The sequence below is a fragment of the Paralichthys olivaceus genome, chromosome 10 (genome assembly GCF_024713975.1).
Source record: "Paralichthys olivaceus isolate ysfri-2021 chromosome 10, ASM2471397v2, whole genome shotgun sequence".
Classification (NCBI taxonomy): domain Eukaryota; kingdom Metazoa; phylum Chordata; class Actinopteri; order Pleuronectiformes; family Paralichthyidae; genus Paralichthys; species Paralichthys olivaceus.
The window spans coordinates 12,803,854-12,818,377 of NC_091102.1; the positions used below are offsets into that span (position 1 = coordinate 12,803,854).

The window sequence follows — 14,524 nt, forward strand, 5'->3', positions numbered from 1 at the left end:
GCTGAAGGCTGCAGAGTGAGCAGCTGGATTCTATTGTAATATACTCTTCTCGCGTTTAATGTCTGCCTTCAAGTATCACACATCATTTATTAACCTGGAAGCTTGATGCACTACCTAAAACACGAGTTTATATGACTATGAATTGAAACTGATGTATAATTTGCATACAATCCTCAAATACAACCCTGGAGTGACTATTTTAGGTCAGTCTGAGTGTGAATTCATTTCAGGAGGCAGATCGTGGTGTTCTGAAGTTGTCAGATGGACTGATGAAAGCTGTGGGTGTGTGTGTTTGATGTGCACACAGCAGCTGGCTTTGTGTTGGCGGACTCCTCCCGCTGTGATGAAGTTCAGACGCGAGCCGTTGTGCCGTAAACGCGCGTCACCAGCGCGCGGAGCAGAGGAGCTTCCCGACGCGAGGGGGAAGGAAGGAAGGAGAGGATGGAGAGATGCGTGGATCACGACCACGGGAGGATCTGAATATGACTCTACACCTCCTTTATTCACACTCCTCTTCGCCTGTGCTGTAGCCCAGTGGATACCACAGAGATCCCCGCTGGGAGGTTTCCTTCAGGGGCTGCGTGGACCGTTTCAAACCCTCGGATCGGTCCTTCAGGGGTAAATGTTGTAGGTTACTTGGCCGTGTGCGTTTTGGGGATCCAGGAAATGTTGTCATGGCCGCCTCGGGAGCGCACAAGTGTCCGAAGAGTGAGAAGTTGGACGAGGCGCAGGCTTTGGCCAAGAGCTGCGCGGGGAGACCAGACTTCCTGCCGTGTGATGGACTCTCCATCTGCGCGACGCACAGCCACGGGAAGTGCTTCAAGCTGCACTGGTGCTGCCACTTGGGCTGGTGTCACTGTAAGTTTGCTATTTTTTCTACATGGTTTCAATAATAAGTTCGGTGAATCACCAGAGATCCATCTCACTGGCACACGAATGAGGAAAAAAGGATATTTGGTTTCTCTCCGCCATGTCATAAATCCAGATGCTCAGACTCTGTATTGACTGAAATATGGATAATTTATTACTAAAGGCTCGAAGTGACTCATTAGGAGAGGTTGTGTAAAGGATGGCTCTCTCTTCACTTGACTCCACACACTCAGATTTCAGGAAACATGTACTGCCCCAGTGGTGTTGTTAAAATTTCCCCTAAAACTTCAAATTAATGTTACTGTCTTGTCTGTATTGCATATATAAGGTAAAACATCACTATATAGATATTCTTAATGAGAGTCGAACCTGTAAATAGACCTCCTTATATGAATAGCTGATGTGGTCTAAACAATGGAAACTGAAATATTCATGAGCTGGGGCATGAATGTTTCAGGTCATGGTTCATGTATTAAATGTATTTATCTGGTGGCTGTATCTGTTTCTTAGACTGTTCTGAATTTTGATTTCCAGCCCTGACTGTCAGTGTAAATATACATATATACAGGCTTTACAAATTGTGTGTCCAAAATACAGTTCTGCGTATCTTCATTGGTCTTCATGATATGCTCAAAGTAAAATAAATTAGTGTGAATATATATTTTAGATATGTGTTCTGCAAATCCACAAATTTAAATGTCTAAATTTAGATATAAAGGCATTTTAGACTTCAAAACTGAAGAATACTGAGTTATGTGCACTCGGTAGACACATAACTCTACCAAGGCCCAACAGTCCCTTTAAGTCCAATCAAGCTGCACCAAAAATCACACACTTCACACAGATCATCAAGATCCATTATATAATCCATCTCTCAGTGTTGCAAAAAGTATAAAATAATTCATGGCTCTTTCACCTGATTTGGATCATCAACAAATGTAATTTTGTTCTTCTCTGATCTGCACCACATCCTTCCACCAAGTGTCATGGACATCCATTCAATTATTTTTGTGTCATCTTGTTCACAAACAAACCAACCAGCCAACAAATGAAGAGACAGGGGTTGAAACGTCCTTGGTGGAGGCAACAAAAAAATTGTGTTTGACTGTTAATCACATGCATCACTTCAATCATCACTTTCATTTCTGCTTTAAGAGTGTTGTGACGCACTACATTTTTCTTTCCGTCAACAAAACCCTTGAAAAGACATTGTGCTGATATAACTAACAAGTAAAGTACTGTGTCCGTGAAGCTAAAGCCTGATGTGGCTTAATCCTCTTTGCCACTGTTGTTCAGAAACTATACAAAACACACACATCACGATGAAGATGGGCACTCTCTTTATATTTGAGTCAATCTCATAGACGTCCAACTGGGCGCTCACCAGGCACCAAGTGAGTATAAATCCACAGCTTTAAATAGTCCCTAAATACTACTCATTCTTTTATGGGCAACAATCACAGAGAACTACAGCCCAGCTATTTTATTAAATTACTAGGCCTTTTCTAAAAAATGAATTATACATCTGTGACCCAAATTTAAAGACTTACAGCCTCAGTAGGAAGGAATGGGCTCTGGACGGAGATGTATGGACAGTGCCAGGATGTCAGACAAGATGAATGAGGATACTGTGTGTTTTCTGTTGGTCTTTTCATGGCATTTGACAAAAATGCAGAACAATGCCAACATTGTTCTTTTGGCGACAATAACATCACATTTGGAGACAAAAACCTTTTTTAAACCAAAATTTGCAGAGACTGACTTCTCTCCCTTTGCCAGTGGAGTTTGCCTTTCTGTTTTCCCCCTGATGTGTTATGTTCGACATCACAAATGCATGGAAAACTGTGGAGCTCTCTCACCTAGCTGCCTCACTAAATTAGCATGTTCACCAGGGTGTCATGTTTCCATTACATCGGAGCTGGAGCCGATTAAAACCGGTGACTACTGCAGAGTCATTTGACCTGGGAGTGGATGCCGATCGAATCTATTCCCATTGCATACAAAAGCCAGATGTGGGTGGATTTTTTGACCAGTGGAAAAAGGGCTAAAGTCAAGTAGTGACAAAATCATCAGCCATGTGGTATTTCTGACGCCCATATAGCTCAGATACATCGTCTCCATTAACACAGAGTCTCCACTTGATGGTTGAAGCCACCAGAAGTCCAAATATCTGTACGTGAACCCGACAGGGCGTCCACCTCTTTAGTCCCCCCCACCCCCTCATCGCTGGCTGCCCTGAAAATCCTCAGATCAGTGTAGAACACAATCACCATCCACTCCGCACCCATCAGCCGGGGGGGCTTACAGTGTACAACTGCACTTGTCACGTTGTAATCTTTGCCGTGTAATCATTGGATTTAGATGCTGGCCGCCATTCAGGGAGAGCCAAGTGATTTGAAATATCTGATGTAGCAGAAAAATGATGAATTCTCTCCAGTGTCTGTTGACGAGCCACAGACGGAAATGTGTGATTTCTCTGCAAAAACCCTGCTCAGTTGCATCATTTGTAAACATTTAGACTCGCTCCTCCTCCCTGCTCTGAAATATTCATCACTCCGACTCAAAAGGTGCTGTGTGATGAACACAGAGCCCTTTGTACCCATCATATAATTCAGATGTACTATGCTATTGAAGAGGGAGCCAGCCACATCACAAGGGAGCCTTCTCACCTTCAACAGCTCTTTGCACTGTAATTCACAGGTTCCCCTCGCATGCACCTCAGCGAGAGTAAACCATCTTAGACTGCTGAATCAGGCATGACCAGAACACCAAGTGTGAAAAGTATAATGGCGTGATTCTGCATCGATGTCCACCTGCTCGGCTCGGCTCACGCCCTTCTTTCTAGAGAAGCATAATAATGCTGCAATTTTCCATTTTGAATGTGCCTATGACTCTTGCCTGGAGTACAAACTTGTTCTGAAGCTGATAATTGTGCATTCACCACAGGGAGCCCGGCGAGGCGGCATTTTTAATTACATTTTTTAATAGGTTTCCAGGGAAACAAACACAAAAAGGTCACTCGGCTCAGCATTTAAATTCTCAAACCCAAATCATGTCTGTTTTCTTACCTTTAGAGCAGTGTGCGTTAATTACCTGCGACTTAGTTCCGGGGCTTCTCCTGTTTCCTACGTGCCGTCGCAACCCGAACACTGTCACACAATTCTGGTTCCTGCACTCAGAGGTCACAAATCAGCTGAAGCAAGGTGGGCCTTCTGGTCAATTCGACTTACTTTAAGCTTTGTGGAAACCTCTGGCAGAGAAACCGGGGAAAACTGGAATTGGACTTAGGCGGAGGCGGTGTTCCCAGCTGGTGACAACATCAGTCCAAGCCTCTCATTAGTGGTAATTGGCTGTGTTTAATGTCACTGCCAATATGTCATGTCTGATGAGGTTTTTGCTCACAGCAGCACTGGAACCACCTGGTCTGAATGGTGTTTTTTTTCCCTTCTCTTTATCCTCGACCAACTGATTACAATTACCAGGCAGAGCGATGAATTACTCATTAAGAAAATCTAACAAAGTCTAATGACTCCTGAACGGTCTTGTCAGTCTGTTCGTTCTCTGTCAGCTCTCATTTTGTACCTCCGAGCTTGTAGATACAAGAAAGTGGGATCTTGTCTGTCAGACTTCCTCTCGTGCTCTTGTCTGTCACATCACGAAGCTGTAGCTTGCAGATCTTACCAAAGTGAAATACCAAGGTTTATTGGATAAAGCTCTGACCATAATTTGATTGATGTGGTGACCAAATCAAAATTTACTGCAGTGCTGAATCATAAAAAAGAGCCTCGGCTGTTATTAAGGGATCACTACTGTATATTGTCAGCACAGGCCTGAGAGGATGTTTTCGGATCGATTGATTCGTGTTTGGGAAGCTGCAATGCTTCGACTGCAGGTCTCTCAAGCACCTTCTCACTTATGTTTGAAAGCAACGGTTTTGATTGTCTCAGGTCTCCCTTAATGCAATAGCACATTTTCTGTTTGTGCTCTTTTTTTGTGAGAGAGAATAAAGAGAACGTGGATTTTGAAGCTAAAACAACAGGAATAAGCCTCATATTAACTCCGAGCCGAACTTTAGAGGAGATTTTTGCATGAGACAAGGTCACTGAGCTCTAACAAAAGACGACTATCATGTAATTAGTCCAAATGAAACCCACGCAGCCTCGTGACAAAGATACCGGCTGACTTTACATTAGTTGCTGGTGTAATGTGCTTTGAAGAGGTAGCAGACAGTTTCACCTTGTATCTGCTATTTTCTTCCATTCATTGAATCTAAACGCTGACGCTTTGCTCCATAATTACACGGTTTAGAGCCGCTTGGTAGCTTCCCCCTGTCATGCATTTACAAAGAGACCAACAATTTTATCAGCAGGATGACAATTTCACAGGTCACGTTGGAAAGATGAAAAAATTGATAATGCCTGATTTCTATTAAGCTCCTTCAGTTTTAGGGTCCTAGTATGTTCGTGCTTAATAGAACAGAGCCGTGTGCTATTTCTACTGGAGCAGCTTTCAGACATGCACTGAACACCAGAGGCTGTATGTGAGCACGCAAATGTTAGTCTCAGTTGCTCCAGACATTTTCTGGAACTTTTCCTGCCAGCCGCCACCCCCCTCCCGGAGTGAAATGTCTGGAAAAATGTCTGAGTGGGCCCATAAGAGAATACAGCATGAAAGATTTATAGTGAGCGAGTGGGCTGTTGATGACGCTTTTCACATGCGACGGACACAAATTGGAAGAACATAAATATCTCAGGATGAGACACGTAGAAGACACTTCAAATGGGCCGGTGTCGATGAGCAGAAGTTATATGTCTTGTCCTGCCTCCTGTATGATCTACCCTGGCACAACCCCTCGCCTGAACTCTCTTGTCCTGTTGCATTAAACACGTCTGACCCGGACAATCTCTTGCTGCTGTCTTCATGTGTCAAAGGCAAACTCTGGGTACCCAATTTTCTGAATGTTTCCCAGAGTTCTTGTCTAAAAATGGTTTTAAAATGATTATAAGTCAAGATGTCCGCTGTGAGGAATAACCCTGATTACCTACTTGATATATATTGTTCGTCAATAGTGCATCAATAGACCAGTGTGACAAAGAACAATTTTAAATGTATTTAAATGGAGGACTGTGGATTTCATCAACTATTTCCTACAACGTTGGTGCATTTTATTGTCAGGGAGGGATAACTCTATAAAAGTTTTGGTCATGTTACTATTTTGTTAGACTTGAACATTTCCTTTAAGACCTGAGTTAACAGCATTTGAACCTTTCTGTTTGCTGTGTGAAAACAGCTCTGAGGGTTACATTCTTTCACTGTGGTGACAGACAAACACTGGATCTCTAACTGGCTGTAAATCAGGAACAGCCTCGGCCTCTGGAGCCACAAAACAGGAAACAGGAAAAGGAGTGACGCTGGGTCAGGCCGTCCCCTCTCGCTGAAACCTGAAACTTGCTGTATGTTGTTGCCCCTGCAGCTGCAGCCCCCTTTGTTTGCACAGATTTAAACACAAAGAGCTGCGGATGTGTGGCCAGACACTATCGGCACCAGCCAAATGGGTGCAGCAGCTGTTACAAGGAATGAGTAGTCTGTTAAGATTATTAAATTTGTTCACCCACATTTTTCCAACATGCTTCTTTGATACGTTGCATTATGAGGCAGCTGGTTTTCACTCAAACATACAAATAGATTCAAAACTGAGGGGGTTGTTAATGACTCAGTCTCTACTGAGGCCTTGATATAAGCTGCTATCAAAATTACATAATCTGTGAAAGACAAGTCGTGCTCATTCATCTTTGACAACACGTTGAGTTCGTCGACAACAAACCTCAGCGTTCAAGCGTTCTCCTCCCAGCTGCAGCCTGGAGGGCAAGAGCTGGAATTTGGAGGGAGTGATGTGGAAGCTCTGTGAAGGAGAGCGAGAGGCTGGTGGGCTACATGCTGCATTATTAAGGGAGACTACTATCTCCAGTATTAAAGCAGACTGTGCAGCTGTCGGCCAGCCACAGACATAGCAGAGAACACATGAGGTTTGCAGGATGGAGACGGGTGGAGGCAGAGCAGTTAGAGCTTCACGTTCCTCCTCTGCTGTTCTCGCTCCTCCAGGGAGCAATCTGCTACTTCCCAGGAGTGAGCTGCCTGTTCTACTGCTTTCCCATTAACCTCCTGCACTCCTGATTTACACCATGAATCATTTTGAAAAATATATATATTCTGGCTGTATATAATGTTCTTATCCCCTTGTTCCAAAATAAATTATTCTTACACTGACTTTAATAATTGATCCCAGGTTTCCCTTAAAGGGATAGTTCACTGAGATATGAAATTCACTAACCCTAACTGCTATGCGTGGTGGGTGAGTGAAGTTGTTTGAGTCAACAAAACACTTTTGGAGTTTCAGGGGTAAACAGTGTTGCAGCCAAATCCAATACAATTGAAGTATCTTATGGACCACTTCTTCAAACGTAAAAGAAACAACAGAAACAAAACAAAAACTGCTGCTGTGGTGTTGTCCAAGTATGTAAGCACTGACATTAAAACAAAACGGAGTCATTTATACCGTGTTTTTACTCTAAATATCCATCTTCGTAGTTACTGCTGCAGTTCTTGCAAGAATTCATGACTGTCGGGGCGTATGGACACTTGGATGACACCATGGCAGCAGTATGGAAGTATTTAATGTTTTGTAAACTAAAGGAGAGATTCACTTCCATGGCTTTTAACTGCAGAGGTCATGCATGCATAATGACATATGTAGTGAACAGTGGTTATTTGCTTATTTCCTTATTTATGTTGTTTCTATCACCTGATCTCCTCGGCATTAATGTTAACATAATGAAAGGCTTAATCCAATGAAGAGAAAAGAAGTAGGAATCGTTCTTCCTCCTCAAAGTGCGACATGCTCTGTGGCTGTGTGTTTTTCTGGTCAGTTGAGGCTGCAGTCAGTGGAAAACATTGAATCTGACTTTCCTCTGTTGTTGATTTTGTCTCAGTGTGACTGTGGGTGTTAAGCAGTGGGTCTGCAGTGTAGCTCCGACTGTTTGATTCTGCAGCACTGACTCAAAACCTTGACATTTACTGTCAGTGCTGCAGATTGCACTTTTTTTTACTCTGTCAATCAATAATTTAGCAAGACTTGAAATGTCTTGTGACATCACTTCGGCCGATTATCGTGAGGAAACAAGAAATGCACAGCAAAACAACAAAAAGGATGAAAAAGTCAGATTCATCTGCAGTAACTGTTTCTTACCATTTTACAGTGGATTTGTTTTTTGACCATCACTATTAAAAGATAATTTGATGATTGTGATGAAAAAGTGATGTTCTATGATCGTCTTGATTAAACTACTGACTACACTGCCCCCCCATGTTTTCCTGTGGTACTGCTCCATTTTGACAGTTTTGTCCGTATCCGTAAACTTTCAGAGAGACATTCTGTTTTCATGTTGTCTGTCTATCCATCCATCTATCTAGCCTTCATCTGTCCATCTTATTCTTGTGACCATGATATTTCAGGAACGCCCGATTCAACTTTGAATTTTTGTGACATGTTCCTTCAGTTGAAAATAATGCGCTTGGCTGAGTGGTACAGACGGGGTGATGCACTCAGAAGTTTTGAGTCATAAAGTATTGTTGCTTCTGGACATTTCTGGGTTGTGTTGACAACAAGAAAAATATGTAATATTTTAAGCCTTTTTCTTCCTTTTTGTTCTAACCTTAAACTAAGAAGGGAGATTTGGCTAAATTGAATTCTTTCATTGTTATGACTGGGCCTCATTAGGTCAGAAATGTAAACATACACACACAGGGACACAGAGAGCAGGGAGGACGAGCAGAGGCTGCCTTACAACTGACATTGTTATGTGTCGACTTCAGCACTGGGGAACACAGAAGGGTACAGCTGCATATCAATAAAGCTGCTTGGACAGTGTTCGCTGTCAGTAACTGTTTGTGTGTAACCAACCTCAGATGTTGATCAGAGGAGTATTGTGAAACCAATGGCAAGATATTAAATCATTAATGCTTATCCATGAGCATGATGCATACAAATCAGGGACCCAGCTGTGACAACACAGCTCCATAATGGTTCTGGTGGCTGTTGAAGGAATAATGTTTCTAATAATGTGAACTTTGTGTATCTCAAGCCTGCAGAAAGTTATATTTCTATATATTGAGATTAATCTCACACAGAGAAAAAATGATATTTCAAACTAAATGCGAAACTAATTCTGCATTCCGCAGACGCCCTTTTTAAATGTACATGCAGCCAGTGATTCTCTGACAAGGCCGACAAGGACGGCCAGCGCTGGTGTGGTGCTAGTTCCATATGCCTATCGTTTTTTTTGTCTGCCGAAGCATCTGTCCGTCCCTCAGTATTGCTCTTTGTATTTGAAACTCCAGATGGATGAGTGCAATTAGATGTGATATCCTAAAAACGAAATGTCAACACGTCGCCCTCTACAGCTTTAGCACTCATTTGTTGCCTCTATCTTGTCTGCCTGAATGGGTTTGTCTCCGGCTGAACATGGGCCATTGAGTTTCTCTCATTATAACAGAGGACGGTGACTATTTCCCCTCTTGTCTTTATCAACATTAGCTCTTGTGTTTGGATTTAACAATGTTTACAGGCATGAAACTTCAGTTGCAGCCTCTTTTGATCTCTTCACATCGGTGGACAATAAATTTGAATTGCTGTGAAAAGTAGTTTACTTGACAATGAAAATATGACACATCAGCATTAGGAATTCTCTTTGTCCACTCAGCTAAACAGACCCACTTTCCTACTCTGAAATTAGTTATGACGTGTTCACTGTAACCTGGGAAATGAGATTGATTGACGGGGTCCCCCAAGCCGCTGAAACAAAAGACAGGGACGTGGAGCGAAGAGGAAGTGATGCGTAGGCCTGTCATCTTCTGCAGTTTCTCCATCTCCAGGGAGCCTGTTAAACACACATCTGAGCCACACTGCTCAGGCAGCACTGCTTAAGAGTTTGAGGCTGTGGGCTTCAAAACATGAGTATCATTCGGGGGGAAAGTCATTTTCACACCCAAACCAGCACATGAGGCATAACTCACACAGAAGGCCTGTTTAATATATTAATATTCTCCAGAAAAAAATGTGTTTATGTCAGGATTTATGTGATGCTGTGCAGCACATTACAGGATTTCTGAGGTGTAAACCTTAATTCTAAATGCAGTTTCGTCATTTTTGAAATGAGCAGTCTTATAAATAATTGATCTACATCAGACAGACACGATTGGTTATTACAGACACAGCATTCACTGATAGCCCACTGTTTAGTTTTCTTCAAAAACTGTGTCTTTGGCTGAGACTGTGCTGCTGCTGTGTTGCTCTGGTTTGAAGAGATGAATGAATATATGTGCCCCCCGGGCATCATCAAATTCACTTTTAATTTTTACAGTTAAAGAAAAAAAAAGTGTTTTGAAATGCAAATGCTCAAACACTTTTATTCTTTTATTGGTGAAGCACATCCTAAGAACATATTGTGTGACATTGGTCATTATCTACAGATAATGGTACAGAATAACTGACAAGTTTTTGGTTGTGTCAGATTAACAATTCCTTTACTGGAAAGAGAGAGAAAGAAACTGCTCGAGTATTAGGTTGACGTGGTTTTTAATGGCAAAATACTTTTTGGTTAAATACTGTATATCAGTAACAAGAGTTAACGGACGGATGTGAATTAAATTATATTTGTTATAATCTGCAAATTTTACTTTCTAGGTTAATATTTTGCTGTTTTCCTTTAAGCTTCTAATATGTAAAAAATCCTTATGTTACATATTTGTTTCACTTGTGTACTTAGATTATCCAAAATGTTTCCAACAATGTTAAACCCAGAGAAATCCCTAAATTGATTCAAGGTTATGGGACGTTTCCTTTTTGTTTCTTTCAAATTGCTTCATGTCTGCTTTACCTGTGGAAAAACGCTCTGCTTGTCATTTAGCCATTCAGCTGTTTTTTCTCTCCACCCTTTGTATTGGACACTTGTAATAAATCGACATTTTATCGCATTTTAAGTCAATACCGTGAACGTATTAGCAAACACCAGCATCTTGAAACATTCAATTGACAAGTAGAAACATTCATTAAGAGTCATTTTTCAGCTGCCAAATGATGCACTGTTTTCTCTGGTCTCTTATTTGTCTTTCTCCTGTTCGGTGCTGAGCAGGTTATGCACGGATTTTTAAAGAGCTTTTTTTTCTGTTTGCTGAAAAAGCTGCTGATGATTAGAGTGAGCAGCAAAGTTTTGGAGCCAGAAAACTGAATGAATAAGTTGAAATATTCTCAAATGCTCTTTATCAGTGCTGAGGGGAACTGCAGAGTCAGGAGGTCTTTTTTTGTGGGATGGAAGGTTTATAACCAACATATATTACATACAATAGGCATCTCATTCATTGTTAATATAATTGAAATTATATGTGATTTTCTGAACGATAGTATTTTGTCATAGAGTAAAATCTAAACAATAAAAGTGATTTTCAGTGTTTTCTCTTTTCCCGTCTCCTTTAGGCAAATATGTGTACCAACCCATGACCAATGTGTGCCAGCTCCCGAGCACAACTGTGCCCCCCGTCGGCTCCGAGTACAGCAACACCATCGACCTGTCCGTCTCCCTGGCCGAGCGCTTCCTGAAGCTCGCCCCCTGCTTCCAGTCCCCGCCTCACTTGGAGTCGCCGAAATACTGTGTCATCGCAGACCTGTTTGTGGACGACTACATCGTGAAGCGAATCAGCGGCAAGATGTGCTACGTGCAGCGGCCTCTGCCTTCCTTGCCAGAACCACCTCATGCTCCCACCCCTCCCCCGCCAGCTCCAACCTCGTCTCAGATGCCCAAAAATTCCGCTCAGTCTCGGCAACCGGTCAAACCAATGCTGCCAACCCAAAAACACACAGCTGCGCCAGCACCTGTGCAGCCGGTCCAGCAGGTGTACAGTGAACACAAACACCCCTCCCCAGTGGATAAGATAAAGGGCCCCAAAATGGACCACTGCTCCTCTCCGTCCAGCTCTGAGGACTCTGGCATCAACGCGCTGGGTCTGCACTACCTGGAGTCGTGCGAGGAAGAGAGCGAGGAGGAGGACGACGGGTTGAGCTCAGACGGAAACTCGAGCCCCGGGAGCCTCTGGGATCAAGATGACTGCTCTGTTCTTTCTCCCTCCAAGTCTATGATAGAGATCATTGAAAAGATCGAAACAACTGTGTAACTGTCATGATACAGAGCTGAGAGAGCGGGATTCACAGCGCTGAAGCATATTCATGAGAATAACACTGGAGGGGTCATTTAACGTGGAGACCAGAGAACAAAGCCCCTCCCTAACGCTTCAGCAGGGCTGCTCTGGGTTGTTTTAATTTTAATCTGTTTTCCTGCAGGTGGTCGAGGACTGTACGTCTGCACTCTCACACAGCCTCTGCTCTGCCCACTTACCCTGCATGGAGTGAATATTTTTACAACTCATTACAATAAAGTAGAAAAAGGAAGCACAAGCTTATCAAGCACATGCACAGTGGCCCAAGTCGACCTCTTCTACGCGGTAATCATACGACGAAAAATCCGAAAATACAACTGAATATATAGTGGGTGCCATTCCAGGGAGGGAGGAAAAAGTGAAAAGTTGCCGCAATGTCCATTTGTTATCAACACTGCCGGAGCTAAAATATGTAGGATCATAGGAGCTATGAGTAGGTTTCATGATGATAATTAGCAGTTAAGTAATTCTTGGCATTCTGGCCGTGGGACTTTATTCTAATTTGACGCTCAAGAGGCAGATAAGCGTGGCATTTCTCGTTCTCGGGTCAGTGGCTCCACCCACACGCGTTAGCAATTCTGACACTTCAACATAATAACCACAAGGCCAGCTACCTCTAGTGGGCATAAAGCACATCAGCCTTTTAACCCGTTAATTACTAAGCTGCTGTGACAACTCCACTTTTATCACGTTAATAAAAATTAAAAAAGAGAGAGAGAATAGCCGGCTCACAGTTTGTCTGCACTTTAGTGACACCAACAACACAAGGAGTAGTTAGGTAGGACAGTGTTCGACAATCAAGGATTACACAGAAGCACATTCCTATAATGTACCTGCCAGTGAGGACCAAGGATAATAGCAGACTCATTGTTTTGACCATCTTTGTCTGGTCAGGCTGAATTGAAACCGCAGTGCTGTTTGAGGTTAAATGGGGCTTTAAGCAAAACTTGACCTGCACTGACCTCCATTAGCTGCCAAGAAATTAAAAAAAGCACAGACGTGTCTCTGGCACAGCGACAGTAGGGGTCATGTTGTCGCAGTAGAGACTAGTAAGTCCACTATTGTGAAGAGGGAATATATCCAACATATACTTATACTTATAAATACTTAAAATAATAATACTGAATTGTTATTTGTTTGAGAGAAGGCTTAAAGGGGATTCTGAAAAAGATGTTCAGACTAGGTTAGACTTTATGTTATTTTGTAAGGGGCAGGAAAATTCACTTCACGCACCTTTAAAAGGAGATTGTAGTAGGTTTGGAGTAGGATGTTGAATAGGTGTTTTGATGTTGTGATGGACATAATGTTATGCGAAATACACTCGAATATGAAACTATAGTGAGATTATTAGCCCATTATTAGTCAGTTAGTAAAAATTAAGCTGGGCTGGGTCTTCTGACGTTTTTTCTTTTCTTTCTTCAATCTTTAAAGATTTCCTGGAGTGTTATCAGCAAACAAATCACTAAAATGTTCACAGATATGTATTGATGCAACGCTACAAGCACCGGATGTAAAAAGAAAAGACATTTTGCATGATTGCATTCTACGACAGAGCCACTTAAAGGGAAAAAACAATCTGTAATTATGAGTATAAAGTCATTGTATACAAGAATACAGTCACAATATTACAAGAGAAAATTGAAATATTACAAGAATAAATCATAAATTAGAAAAATAAAGTCATAATATCACAAGTATAAAGTCGTAACAGCATTTCTTTGCAGAAGTCCCTCTTTTCAAAAATCCATTTAACAATCGAGTGTTCAAAGAGCACAAACCCTGTTTTATTCAGGGACAGCCCTTGGCTTTACACTGAACACAGTCCCGCTTACAGCAATGCAGTTAAAATATGTCTTATGTTCCTATTATTGTTATATTATTTTCATATGAATAAATCCTATAATGAAACTCACATTGTTTTTCTTTGAAGTGATTTCACAGAGAGAAAGTTTAGATCTTTGAAATGAAGTCAAACTTTCTCCACCTGAGTCAGAGATGATGACTAACACTCAGCAGAGATTTGGTGGAAGCAGAGTGAGACGCACTAAAACCGAGTCATTACTTTAACTGTCGCTGTTGGTTTTGAGTGTTTTTGTTTCCTGCTTTTTGCACAAACATATATGAGAAGTTACTTTAAATAAAATAAAATGCAAACCCAAAGTATAGCTTAAAAAAAGACCTCTATAAGATAAGACATAAAATATTGTTCGTCGACCCTAGTGTTTCCCCTTATTGATCCACACCAATGACAGAAACCGTCCTGCCATGCTTTCTTGTGTGTCTCTGTCCCACAGTCTTCCCCCACACTTTGTCTCGCAGATGATTTTATAAGACGCCATGCCGGCTCCTTTGACTTCCAGCCCAGATTGATTTCTCCACGCTTCTC

General features: G+C 42.0%; 1 protein-coding gene across 1 annotated transcript; it reads left to right on the forward strand.

Moving 5' to 3' along the window:
- The first annotated feature begins 223 nt into the window (after positions 1-223).
- On the forward strand, positions 224-14,050 carry zgc:162707 (UPF0524 protein C3orf70 homolog B). Its single transcript, XM_020089597.2, has 2 exons — positions 224-858; positions 11,402-14,050. Exons 1-2 carry the CDS (start codon positions 675-677, stop codon positions 12,094-12,096), a joined length of 879 nt encoding a protein of 292 aa, XP_019945156.2. The 5' UTR covers positions 224-674; the 3' UTR covers positions 12,097-14,050.
- The last annotated feature ends 474 nt before the right edge of the window (positions 14,051-14,524 follow it).

Excerpts from the sequence above, each read along its gene's own strand:
- zgc:162707 (XM_020089597.2), top strand. The coding sequence starts at position 675 with ATGGCCGCCTCGGGAGCGCACAAGTGTCCGAAGAGTGAGAAGTTGGAC. Across the intron at positions 859-11,401 it reads CCACTTGGGCTGGTGTCACT|GCAAATATGTGTACCAACCC; the intron begins GTAAGTTTGCTA and ends CGTCTCCTTTAG.